The following is a 13,767-nucleotide window of genomic DNA, read 5'->3' as shown; positions in this document are numbered from 1 at the left end:
TTAATGGAAAAAAACCAAATGGATCAGCCCTAAGTTTAAAACTCTCTTTGCCTTTGTTTTGATAGATTTCCTTACAGACAGAGGAGTCAGAACCAGCATGTGCAAATCCTCAGGAGACAAGGCAAAAAGCAAAGGCAGCCTCATATTCCAGCAGCAGCAACAACAAGCTTTCATCTAATCAATCACAATTGAGTCAAGCATCAGAACAGCAAACATCTAAGAAGTCAGGTGAGAAGTTAATACTTTATAAACCAATGGAGTTCTTTTTCCAAATGTACATGAGGAAGGCTTTTTGAAATGTGTGAGGGAAAACTTGACAAAAGATATATATAGCATGCTGAGCAAATACTCTACTAAATACCTAAACCCTGAAATATTTCCAGAATTTCTGCACTCCATTTTACAGGATGCACATTTTGTTTATGTTACATTCATCAGTCTTTCAGCATTGTGGTTGAGGGGAGGCAGGATCATAAGTGAGAGCTTCAAGCTGATCCTTACTTAAGTATGTTACATAAACGGCAGTTTAAAGTAACACTAGATTGGTCTTTAGTTAACTGTTTTACGTGTCACAGATCAAAGAACAGGGCTGTCCGTATATTTGACACACAAAGATCCATTTCTATTTTATAGGCTATATCCTCATCAGGGACAAATTAGCATAGACTCTGATTGTACTGGTACCTTTGGGTTTAGCTGTGGTATAGATACAAACCTACTTGTATGAGAATAAGAGAATACAACTCCAGTAGTTGTATTCTCTTCTGCCTGCACATGCAGCTTTTTGTTTAGCATTTTCATCCCATGTCTAAGATTTGCATTTATCTTGTAGCCTTACCATCATGATAGAGTGCTGCTCCAACTCATCTTTAACCTCTAAATATTTTCACTTACTGATTTTTTGATAAAGCTAGCACTCATCATGTATACTTTGGTTCTTTCTGGAACCAGAGAACTGTAGTACTCAAGACTTGCTAAAACCAAAACTTGTAGTTCCAATAGGATCCCTCCCCTCTTAAAACCCTTTTTTTTGCCTCCTATTTGCACAATTATTATTTTAAAAAGATTTATTCCAAACATTTGTGTTTTATTTTTTGGTCTCCTCTGGGATAGCATGTCCCAAGTTACTTTTTTCCTCATAAGAGATTCTTCAGGTAGTATTTTATTCAGATAAAATTAATTATTCCCTTTATACCAGGAGAGTGTTGCCATTTCAGAGGTGGTGCAAGAAAGTATAGCCCTTTATACAGTTGAAGGCCTTAATAAATTTGGAGTCCAGGACAATGGCATTCAGATTGCTGTAGAAATAAAGTGGAAAATGGGATGATGCTTTCTGATTTGTGGGGTTTTGAGATGTTTTTACTCTCCGGTGCTTTTTCTTCATTAACTGACCTTTTTATCTCATCTGATTGTTCCTATGTCTCACTGGTCTTCCTTATATTATTCTGTTCTTGAATAAAAATCTTTTCTTCACAAATAACACAGTGTCATTTTCATCTACAGTCAGTCACTTACTAGGCTCCCAACATTTCTATTGTGCTTATACAGAAGGAAGGTACAAACAGCTTGCTTCTTCTCTTATAGCTCAACCTGTGGAAATAATTGCTCCTAGACAGTGTTGAGGTATTGAAGGACAATGTCCTTGAAGTTGCTGAGGGATGTCAGCCTAATATAACCTGATTGCTGGTTATGGTAATCTCTTCATTTTATCTTTGTACTGTTCTGACTGGACTTTGTATTTGCCAAGATCTGGATCTTTCCTGCTCGTGACCCACCTGGCAATGCATCCCACAGAGAACTAGTATTTTGTGATTCACAAACCAATGTCCCATCATGCTTTTGCAAATGTTTCCTAACAGCCATGAAGCAAACTGTTGTGCATGACAATTTGACTGGAAAACTTTGCAATTACTTCTGTTCACTTGCAGCCAATATTGCTAAGGTTCATTAGCTTAATGGGCTGTTGTGTGCCTTTTTTTTCCTTCAACATCTCTAAAAAGTCCCTAGGACATTCTCCCCTAGATCAAAAGGGAAGAAAAAGAAGAATCAGAAAGTGGATGATTGCTTTGGGAGTTCAGACCCAGAAGCTTTTAGACAAAACACAATACATTATCTTATGGTAAAGTAGGTCTCAGATTCGAGGAGTATTTTAATAATGTGATGCCTTTGTGTGCTCTAGAGTCTCAAATTTTCATTTAAAAAGGAACTCTTGAGTTTTTCTTGTTGCCAATACAGTGTAGGCCAAGCACCCTCAGTGCAAAGAGGGTTTCCTGAATGCTTTCTCCCAGGTTTGAACAGCCTACAGTGAGCAAGCTCATTTAAAATCAGTATGGGTATATCCTCACTGTATGTCTGTTCTAGTATCACTTCAGTCTGTCTTTCATGTTCCTCCAAATAGTCTTGTATGGCAAGCTCCATAGTTTACTTTAAAAGAAACATTAGAAAAGCAAATTCTCCAGAAGCAGGAGGCACCTGAAGAAAGGCAGCTGTCAAGCACAGAAGATGTTTGATACTAATGGATAATGCTGACTGAAAATACTTGAGGAAACAGCTTGTTTGATGAGAAGAGGAAGATTCACAACTAACTGTTCATAGGAATAAAAAGAAAAAAGCCATGGATAAGTGTTGCAGAATGCTTATTTAAAATGTTACACTTTTGTGGTTTTTGAATAAGTTACGTATTTTCAAGAAATCAGAGAAGGAACAGTGTAAACTTTTAAAAAATATCGTGGTGGTATGGAATTGTAATAGAAGGAACAGGAGTTTTTAAAAAGTTGGCATGCATGATAGAGCTTTTGAGGATTTACATATCCTGTCTTTTTGGTAGCAGTTTGAAGAGGGGGTTGTCCTTAACTCTGTACACATAATCAGTACTTCATTAATCTCTTTTTTCCATTGTATCTCTTACACTTTAGTAGGTCTGTTACCTGAAGCTTCAGAATTAGAACCTCTCTGATGATCACATGATATCATTAAAGTGGATGGCTGATGTTGTTTGCTTTGTGAACCAATAAGGATTAAATCAAGTTTATTTGCAATTATGGCTTCAATCGTGCACAGCTTAAATTAAAAGACAGTTTATCTATGCCACTAGACATTACTCAAAGACTTGTAATCAGTCTACAGTAGTTTTTCACATCACGGCTGTAAAAATAACGTGTGTGTCTGTGTATATTTATGTTCTTCCAGCTGTAGATATATAACTATATATGTGTATGTGTATATATATATATATATACACACACACACATATACACACAGCTGTCTTTTTCCTGATACAGAATTAGGAACTGATAAGAAGTGATGCTCAAGTCTCTACTTTTTTATAGTTTCTGAAATATCTTTGTGTGTGTAATTTATATATTTAGCAGCCTCACAACCTGAAAGTAGTCCGTGGAGAAACCTAACATATTCCCTGCCTCTATACAGTATAAAATTTCAACCTTGTTACCTTTCTTGTGGATTCCTGATTTGTTGTACCCTTGTTAAATCATCTAGGTTTTAACTGGAAATTCTTTAGTATAGGATCTGTTTGTTATCTGACCTGTTACACAGGACCTTCTACAGTACCTTTTAAACTTTTGATATAGCCAGTTGATGTTATTGAATAATTAAAGCAACAGTATTGCACACATTTACATCAATTCAAATCAATTATGAAGTTAAATTTTCTGTTTATAGTTAAGCATTTTTTGTGGAAAAAAATTTCTAATGAACACCCAATATCTGTTTAGAATCTACCAGGGAAGAAGCTGTAATTGTACATGGTGCCCGTAATACAAGAGCCGGGAGAAAGATGAAAATTAGGAGAAATGAGAAAGGGGAAACTCAGCTGCATATTGCTGCTAGGAGAGGAGATGTGTCTTTGGTGAAGACTCTAATATCATCTGGAATTTGTGTCAATGAACAGGACTACGCAGGTTTGAAAATTACTCTCTTACAGGCTTGTTTTATGTTACAATTTTACATAATCTGTAGCACATATATGTTTATATAATTTGTGTCATTTTATTAAAATTATGGATTCTTGACTTAAAATTTTGAGGGGGAAAGAAGCTCATTGAGCAAATGCAAGCACACAGAATGAATACCTGGCTTTTTTGTCAGCATGGAGGTAATGCAGACTATTTCTCAGCATAGGCTTTAATAGGATCTTGCTACTCTGCTGAAGAGGACGTTTTCAGAGATGTGTACAGAAGTGAACTGGAAAGTTTGGTGGAGCTTATGCACAACAGTGTATGCATGTGTGAAGCACATTCAGACAGGTCTTTTTTCCCTAGGAAGTAAGACAAAAACCAGATGACAAGATTATGTTTTCTTTTTTCCTACCTAAGTGTATAACACGTTTCTGTTTTCATAGTCTCAAAATGGATAGTGTTTTATTCTAGATGCCTGACAGACTTGATATTATAAAATGCTACTGGTATTAGAAATCAGACTATTAATATTGTGCTTCTGAGTTTTTAGTTTTTCTACTTCAGTGTTTTGTTTCTTTTATTATTTTTAGTACTGCAGTAGAAAAGAAAGCAGTGTTTTTCTACTTAATACTGGACAAGTTTTTCTCTGAAGTAAACTGAATTACACACAAAATAGTTTACCTTGGCATGTCAAGATTATTATTTGTATGACTTATCTTAAATGCAGCAAAATGTAGAGTTACTAATTAGTGACCTTGGAGATCTTTCCAAATCAGATGCATACTGTATGTGTCATCTTTCTTTAATTAGGTTGGACAGCAATTCATGAAGCCTCCAACAGAGGATTTACTGATGTGATCTTAGAATTACTGAAAGCAGGTGCTGATGTTAACAGCAGAAGTCTCTGTGGTGTTTTACCAATACACGATGCTGTTTCTGGCAATTATTTGGAGGTATATTTTTCTTCTACATGAGATGTCCTGACACCAATTTCCAACAGAGAATCAGCAAAGCAAAATCCCTATTTCATTAAAGTTACTAACACAATTTTAGTGTAGATTTGCATTTAGGAAATAAACCAGTATTCTTTAAAGTGATCAAAATTAGAGAAAAATATTCTTCAATAGTGACAGTTGAAATTGTACAGTTTGTTGACTTTTTTAGTACAGCAGACAAATCATAAAAATTCAGAAACTCCCTGTGGTTCTTTCCCAGTTTCGGGCTTCTTAAAAATAGTGTTAAAGTTGAACATTCTCAGTTTCATTGATTAGTTCAGTGCTCCTGCAGATGGGAGTGATGCACTTCACACTTAAGAGAGAAGCAATATTACACTTTATTGATATAAAGCAGTGAGTTGTCAAAGTTCGCTGATAAATGTGACAGTTGTGTAACACAATTCTGTTATTTACTGCATAGAGAACAGGTTCCGAACTGTAAGGAGGACCCTCCTGTTGACTCATGATGTTCAGAAGGGACCCCCTTGCTTTCTAAACTCCTTCTCAGATGGCTGGATCCAGACTTAGTCCCAGGCTTAGTCAGCAGTTTATGTCTAAAGGTCTATATGTGCACAAGCAGTCCTTTCTATCACTTAGCTAAGATTTCAAAGTTCAGCATCAATTATGGAGAATCTCTTGTGGCAAGGAATTTCTCAGCCTCGAGGAGTAACACTTGAGAGGTGTCCCTATTCAAGTGGGGGTCCTGGTGTGCCGCCCATTGCTGTGTGAGAGAGCTCAAGGGGCCCTGGGCTGTGCACTATTTTTGAAGTAAGATGATTGACTTACGGTCATATTTACATACCAGTAAGATGCCTGTGTCACTTTTCCAGACAGTGCTCTAGGTCCCCCAAAGTCTGGAGTAAACTGGATGCAGCTATCACAGCTGCCCCTGGTGGTTGTGGCTTAAGCAGGAGAGGAGTGTAGCACATAGTCATAAAGCCCCCTGCTCTGGATGGGACATTTTTTCACTAGGTCAGCTTTCCCTAAGCCCTGTCCTACCTGACTTTGGACATTTCTTGGGACGGGGTATCCACAACTTCTTTGGGCAATCTGTTTCAGTGTCCCCTTACCTTCATTGTAAAAAAATTCTTTTTGTGAAGAAAAGATCCTGGGCCTGTTGTTTAAAAATCAACAATTTTTTATTAACTGGTCCCTTCCAACCCAAACCATTCTGTGGTTCTAGAAAACAGACTATTTCAGTTAGAAAGGACCTACAGTGATCATCTAGGCCAACTGCCTGATTGCTTTGGGGCCAACCAGAAGTTAAATCATGTTAACATTGTCCAAATGCTCCTTAAACATTGACAGGCTTGGGACACTGACCACCTCTCTCCTCTAGCACAGCTTAGACCCATTCCCACTCATTTATCACTGGATCCCAGGGAGAAGAGGTGAGCATCACCCTCCCCCCTTCCAGTGCTCAGGAAGCTGTAGAGAGCAATGAGGTCACCCCTCAGCCTCCTTTTCTCCAAACTAGACAAGCCCAAAGTCCGTAGTGGCTCCTCACAGGACACGTCTCCCAGCACTCTCATGAGCTTTGTTGTCCTCCTCTGGGCACATTCAAGGACCTTCACAATCTTCTTAACTTGTGGTGCCCAGCACTGCACAAAAATAAATAAAGTGTTCTTTTGGCAGAGTGAGTTCTGGGGAATAGAAGTGTAAAGGTGACGCCAGATTGGCTTAAATATACTACTTCTGTTTCTGTCAGGACAATTCACGTTTCATCACATTTATCTTTTTCTATGAGCCAGGGTAAAACAAAGGGGATGATTTCACAGGCCTGGAGCTAAACTATCAGTAGGGTTCTTGCAAAGATGTAATTGTATTATTCAATATTTTGGGGGAAAAACATCAGAGAACATCCTGAACTTCAAGTCATCATTCTCTTTCTGATATATTTTCCTCCTTAACTGCACTCTGAGTGTAAGAAATAAGAAGAAATGCTAAACTTGAGAACTCATACATATGAAAATTCTTTTACCATCCAAGTTCTGACCTCATCAGTGCTTTCATATGATCTGAATTTAAGGTGTAGATGATTCCCCTAGTGCCACTAATCTAATTTCCACATTTTGCAATTAAGCAAACTTGCAAGTGTTTTGTAATTAGGAAAAAAATTATCAGTTCATGAAACCAAAACCAATATTAAAGAAAGAAATGCACTTCTTTTCTGCACTTTGGTCTTAATGTAATTGACCAGCTCCCTTTAATTTAGATACATGGTGTTTTGTGATTGTTCTGTATGACCATGAAACCATAAAAAAACCATAAAAATTAAAGGTTTAATGAAAATTTGTGAATTATTTGTGTATTTTAATGGAAAAATGTAAGAAATGTAAGATAGAAATCTGTGTTGATAATAGCCAATTATTTGTTTTATTTGGATTCCAAGTGTAACAGTTGTAGAGTATCTTATTTGAATTTGGATTATTTGTGATGTGTGTTAGATATAACACATATAGTTGTATTATAAGTCCACAACAAGAATTACCACTGTACAAATAACAAAAATGTGTAATAGGCAGTCAGGATTCTGCTGCAGCATGGAGCGAATCCCAATGAGAGGGATGGTTCAGGAGAAAGTGCTTTGAATCAAGCTTGTGATGAAGAAATGAAAGATCTGCTGAAGTCGTATGGTGCTACGGACTCTCTACTTCCTGTTCAAAATATTGAAGTTACTGGTATGTTAGTTTTAAAATATAAATCGTAGGATTACCCTGTAGTTGTAAGGAAAAATCATACATCCAAATATTATGGCACTGATATTTTTAATTCTATTAACTATTGAATGATATTTACTTGTTTATTTATTTACAGAAAATAGGATGCGTGAATGGGTTTTGGTTTTTTCTGAGAGAATGAGGTATAAGAACGTATTTGCATCTTCAGATTTTTGTTATTATCCATATTTCCCTTCACAGGAAGGGAAATGAGTAGTTTTGAAAGTGGTACCTTTCATTTCTTTATGTTACCTAAATTTGATCTCACTTGCATATACAAGATACTTTTCATTATTTGGTCTGCTGTTGCATCTTTGTAACCTATATTAGTTAATCCAGCCTATGATGCTCCTGCAAATTAATTTAAAATTTTATTTATTTTTTCTTAATTATGGAGAGGGGAAATCAAAACATCATTGTTACGACTACTATAAAAATGATTATGCAGCTTTGGAGCCACAACATGAGAAATACAGTGTGGTAAGTATAGATAACAGAGTTTTGTTAAACTGCTTTGTAGCATACTACTGCATAGTGACATTTGCTGACTGAAAAATATAAAAATACAAGTTAAATAATCCTTTAAAATGTATGTAAAAACAGCATCATGCAGAGAGTTGTAGTAGACAAGTTATGGTTTACGTATATAAGTATGCTAATTATCACCTCTCTCTGTTCACGATTCCTTTTAAATTTAAATTTATTGTGCAAAAAGTTGTCAATATTGACACGCATTTCTTACTGCTTACATGAATAGAAAAAAGGTCATGAGTTCTGAGGCTTTCCATTACATTTCCAGAATGGTTCTTTTTGAAACAGTAATGAATTGTCATGATGATGATGAAGATATTTAGATAATGTTTATCTTAACATAAAACAACAAGGAAGATTTTTGCACAAGTTGTTAGGAGAGCTCTTGCTAATGTCTGTAAGCTATGTCTGCATTGTCTAGATGATGCTGTCATGGTGAAATTCATTGTCTAATCTTTGCTGTGTTCTCAGAGGTTTCTGGAGGACTCTGAGCATGGACTAGTTTGAATGCCACAGCAAAACCAGACTGTGACAGCCCATTGCAGAGCATGTCCTTGGCACTATATACCTCTGTCCTACCAGCACCCCATTGCCTTTACGCAGTAATTCCCAACCTGGAATGACTTGAGTCCACCAATACTTAAACTGCAGGCCATGTATCTTGGCCTGTTTTGTATGGTGCGCTTGGCTCTACTTCTTACGGTAATTTCTGTGTTTATTAACAGGAGTCTGTTGCTGCCATACAAGATACAGAAAAGAAGCAGGAAGAACTGTTGCTGTTTGAATTGAGAACTTCCAAAGATGCAGGTAGACATAAATTGAAGTGTTTCACCTATTTTTAGTGGGTAAATATCTTTGGCAATATAATTGTTTTTAAAATGTGCTTGCACATAATATATTTTAATATCTCCTCTGGAAAATACAGCTTCAGAGAATAAGATTTTAATAACACTTCTCAGGTATGGGCACTTCCTGAAGTACTTCAGTTGCACAGGAATGAATATTATAACAGAAAAGGTAGGCATGCCACTTGGAGGCATGTCTCATGTCAACATAATTATATAAAAAGGGATCATTAGATAAGAATGCATACTTTTGGCAGCATTATTCAGTTACATGAATGCCTGCTTGATCAAGAACGGCTATGTCTGGATGTAAAGTAGCAGATGCAGCATTTTCATTCTAGTGTGGCTAGACTTCCAAGAGTCTGAAATAATTTATGAGAGGAAGAAAGAGAATTCTTTATGGCAGACACTGTGAGTGATGGACAGTTTCAGAAATGCTGATGCCCAGAGGTGTAATTTGTCTTAGGCTATCAAATCTCAGCTCAGATTAATCTCAAGAATTTACTAAGCAACAGTGACTTCCTAGACGATCATGATGCTGCTGCTGTGTAGCTGTTGGAGTCTATTGTGTCCGTGTTATGACACTTCAAGAGGCATAGCTTGCTGCCGGAATGCCTTTGACCAAGGTCTCTCTCCCCAGCTGCCCTTGCTCATCTAGGCAGGGCTGTTTAACTGGAGCATCTCATACTCATGAAACAGTTTTGCTTCCTGACAGAAAGAAACTGTTTGGTTTTAAATTTATGTTCCTAAATACAAGCTGGAGCTTTCAAATTATATTTACGAGTAAATTTACGCCTTTAAAAGTAAATGTGCAATATGGAATTATGCAGGTTGATAGCTTCCAACTCAAATTTATGGTATATGGACTGTTTATTAAAATAGGTGTTTTCTTGAAAAATGTTTGACAAATAGGTAGATGATACAATAGACAGAAGCCTGTGCACAGAGATCTGCGCAATTCCATAAATAAGCAAAAAGAACTACCAGACTTCTCCTTTTCGGGGGTAATCAGACTTCTCTTGTTCAGGGGTATGATAGGAATGAATGTGCTGATCTGTTACCACTACTGACAAAAGCATTAGTAATATAGCACCTCTTAAACTTAAGTCGTAGTCATTACTATTGATGAGGCACAAGACTGAACAAGAACATGGAAGTACACTGACAAACTTAAAACATAGAGTAATATCTCAAGGTATTTCCATGAAGTGGAACCTACTATAAGTAACAGATTCAAATTTTCTATTAATCTGCCTTAATAAAAACAATATTCACATATTACTATGTAGGCAAATACTGGTAGGTACTGTGAAAAAGGTTTGGGGAAACATTTTATAAATTCCAATTCAATCCTGTAATTTCTCATTTTTCCTGATTATGTAAAGCTTGCATTGACTTTTAGAATCTCAGGAATTAGATTAAAATTTTAGCTAATTATCCCAGTGGTATCCACTGGATGTGACTTCTAACCCTCATGTTATATGTCTAAGAGATAGGGTGTATAAAGAAGAATTTATAATTGCTCTTCTTATTTTAGAAAAATATAACTAACAAAAAGAGACAATTTATCTTTTAACTATATTAGTTAGAAATGATGTAAAACTGGGATAGATATGCTTTTATACCATTGTGTGTAACTTGAAACAATCTTGTAATACTTCAGATGGAAGTTTTAGGCACCTGTTAAGATTGTGTAACTTCTGCAGGTAGCTTCAATATGATTGTCATGTTATGTAGCTACTTGCAACACAAAGAGCTTGAAAATACTCAGTGCTTATCGTCCATAGGGTAGTTCTTTAATTTATTCTTCTTTCTCTTACCAATTTCCTTAACAAGGTACTTGCACTTCAAATCTTCCAGTACTTCAGCTATTTTTTTAAGTTAAACTTGTATTTAACTCTTTCTATAAGTATTTCATTAAAAGTACTCCAATTGTAAGGAGCTACCAGTATGCATTACAGTATAAGGTACTGCTCTAAAAGTGTCTTCATACTTCAGCTGTGTATTTGAAAATGCTATTAATGTAATTATTTTCTACTGTTTATTGCCATCATCATTTTGATTATTTCAAAATACTAAACAGATTTGTATATGCAAAGCCTGTCTCAGATACAACATACTTTGAATGAAATACTTGCAAACCAGAAAACAGAGAGGGATACCCTTGCTAAAAAATACAGGTAAGTAGAATACAAGTATTTTATTCAAAGAAAGCTATTCTTTGTAGTAGTAGTTGTTAAGAGATCAGCATATAACGGCATGAAAGTAAATATATGTGGTTGTCATTCAGATTTTTTGGAAGCATGATCGGTATCGGCTTCAGTTACCTCTATTACATGAAGGAAGATCTTCAAGATCTAGCTAATGCATGCTTATCAGTTGCTCTGCTCACAGTGAGCATTGAAAATAGGTAGGGAACAATACAAAAGGTGTGGAAAAATACAAAATCACAGAATATGCTGAGTTGGAAGTGACCCACAAGGATCATCGAGTCCAACTGCTACCCTGCACAGCACCAACCCCAAGAATCACACCATGTGCCTGAGAGCATTGTCCAAACACTTCTTGAACTCTGTCAGGCTGTTACTGGTGACACTTCCCTAGAGAGCCTGTTCCAGTGCCCAGCCACTCCCTATGTGAAGAACCTTTTCCTTATATCCAACCTAAACCTCCCTTGACACAACTTCAGGCCTTTCCCTCATGTCCTGTCAGTGGTCACCACAGAGAATAGATCAAAGTCTGTCCCTCCCCTTCCCTTCATGAGGATGTTGAAGACTGCAGTAAGGTCTCCCCTCAGTGTCCTCCAGGCTGAACAGAGCAAGTGACCTCAGCTGCTCCTCATATGGCTTCTCTTCAAAGCCCTTCACCATCTGTGTGGCCCTCCTTTGGACACTCTCTAGTACTGTCCTTCTTATACTGTGGCAGCCAAAGCTGCCCCAGCACTGGGGGTGAGGCCGCCCCAGTGCAGAGCAGAGTGGGACAATCCCCTCCCTTGCCCGGCTGGTGATGCTGTGCCTGATGCCCCCAGGACACAGGTGGCCCTCCTGGCTGCCAGGCACTGCTGACTCAAATTCAGCTTGCCATGGACCAAGACCCCCAGGTCCCTTTCCATGGTGCTGCTCTCCGTCATCTCATTCCCCAGTCTGTCCATACATCCAGGGTTGCCCCTGTGCAGAAGTGTCTGAAGTGCAGAATCCGTCACTTTTCATTATCAAACTTCACACGGCTGGTGATTGCCCAGTCCCCTGATTTGTTGAGGTCTCTCTGTGGGGTCTCCCTGCCCTCAAGGGAGTCAACAGCTCCTCCCTGTTTTTTATTGTCTGCAAACTTGCCTAGTATCCCTTCCAGTCCTCCATCCAAGTCATCAATGAAGATGTTGAAGAATACAGAGCCTAAGATGGAGCCCTGTGGAACCCCACTAGTGACAGGCCACCAGCCTGATGTCACCCCGTTCACTGTAACCCTTTGTGCTTGACCTGTGCGGCAGCTGCTCACCCATCACATGATGTGTTTATCCAGCTGTGTGCTGGACGTTTTGTCCAGAAGGCTCCTGTGAGAGACAGTATCAAAAGCTTTACTGAAATCCAAATAGATTACATCACCTGGCTTTGCTTGATAACTGGGTGGGTTTTCTTGTTGTAAAAATAGATCAGGTTTGATAAGCAGGACTTTCCCCCCATGGAGCCATGATACCTAAGCAGAAATTAGGAAATGGAGGTATTGAGCAATTACATTCATTTTGCAGCATCATGGAGGAGAGTAGTAGCAACTCAAGACACTACTTGGAGTGTCCCTACCACTGGTTTGTTTCTTTAGCACTCCTAGATTTGGAGTGTTCAGCCAACAGCCACAAGAGCAATTTAGAGAAATGGTTTGAAGTGCTCTTTCAGACATTCATTTTTTTGTGAGAACAACTAAAACATGAGCTAGGATTGCTTATCTTAGTGTGAGCGTGGACTGTGTGAATTATCAGCTTTATGATGCTGGGTCTCACAAGGCCTCATTTACTTCCTTCTGAGAAGGACTACCTCAAGGCTGGTCATGTGGCAAGTGCTCACCTAACAATGTAGTATCCTATTCAACAGGTGCTTCTTTCTAGGCCAGCTGATGAGGATGTTTCCATTCTGTTTGTGTGGGCAGGATTTGGTTGGTCATGAAAAACCAATGTACAGCTTTCAGGTAGTCCCATGGCAAAATATAGAGTCTGGTTGAGCAAAGAGACTGAAATATTTCTGTCACAAGCCATTTGGCCAGTTATAAAATGTAAGATACACAGTTTACATAGATAATTTAAAAAAACAAAACAAAAAAACGGATTTTATGAGAAGAGGAGTTAGGGTTCCAAATCATCCTTGTGAGCAAAACAGTGACTGAATTAAGAAACAAGGACAGTAAAATTAATAGCTACACAAACGTACCTGTTTTCTAATATTGAGAGTGAGATTGTGTTCCAGAGTGAAGTGATAAATATTTCTGGGTATTGCAGATACCCTGCAGCTAATGCAACAGCCATCCATCAATAGTAATGAGCTATATTACAAATCACATTATATTTCGTTTTTATTACTTACATGGGGAACATCTTATTTTTAATTATTGGCTCATAACTTTTGTCACACAAGCTATAGAAGATCAGGAGGCATCATCACATTTTCCGTCTTCCAGTTGTTCAATCAGCTGGCTCAGGGAGAAGTACTACTAACATTGTTCCTTTTACCGTACTAAGATGTAGGTACTAGCATCTTCTGTACTAAGGTAC

At 37.7% G+C, this 13,767-nt stretch overlaps 1 protein-coding gene across 3 annotated transcripts in view; it reads left to right on the top strand.

The window, feature by feature from the left end:
- Positions 1-13,767, top strand: part of ANKRD31 (ankyrin repeat domain 31) — a 64,749-nt gene that overhangs the window by 28,961 nt on the left and 22,021 nt on the right. For 2 of the 3 annotated variants that reach the window (XM_048292119.1, XM_048292120.1), the window contains 7 exons: positions 66-228; positions 3,735-3,920; positions 4,728-4,870; positions 7,434-7,593; positions 8,030-8,112; positions 8,889-8,970; positions 11,092-11,188. In XM_048292119.1, coding sequence (XP_048148076.1) covers positions 66-228; positions 3,735-3,920; positions 4,728-4,870; positions 7,434-7,593; positions 8,030-8,112; positions 8,889-8,970; positions 11,092-11,188 — 914 coding nt within the window. The remainder of the gene's footprint in view (positions 1-65; positions 229-3,734; positions 3,921-4,727; positions 4,871-7,433; positions 7,594-8,029; positions 8,113-8,888; positions 8,971-11,091; positions 11,189-13,767) is intronic. The other variant, XM_048292122.1, reaches the window with a different exon arrangement.

The sequence above is a fragment of the Corvus hawaiiensis genome, chromosome Z (assembly GCF_020740725.1).
Source record: "Corvus hawaiiensis isolate bCorHaw1 chromosome Z, bCorHaw1.pri.cur, whole genome shotgun sequence".
Classification (NCBI taxonomy): domain Eukaryota; kingdom Metazoa; phylum Chordata; class Aves; order Passeriformes; family Corvidae; genus Corvus; species Corvus hawaiiensis.
The sequence above is the reverse complement of the archived record's forward strand: the minus strand, read 5'-3'. Positions and strand labels throughout refer to the sequence as shown.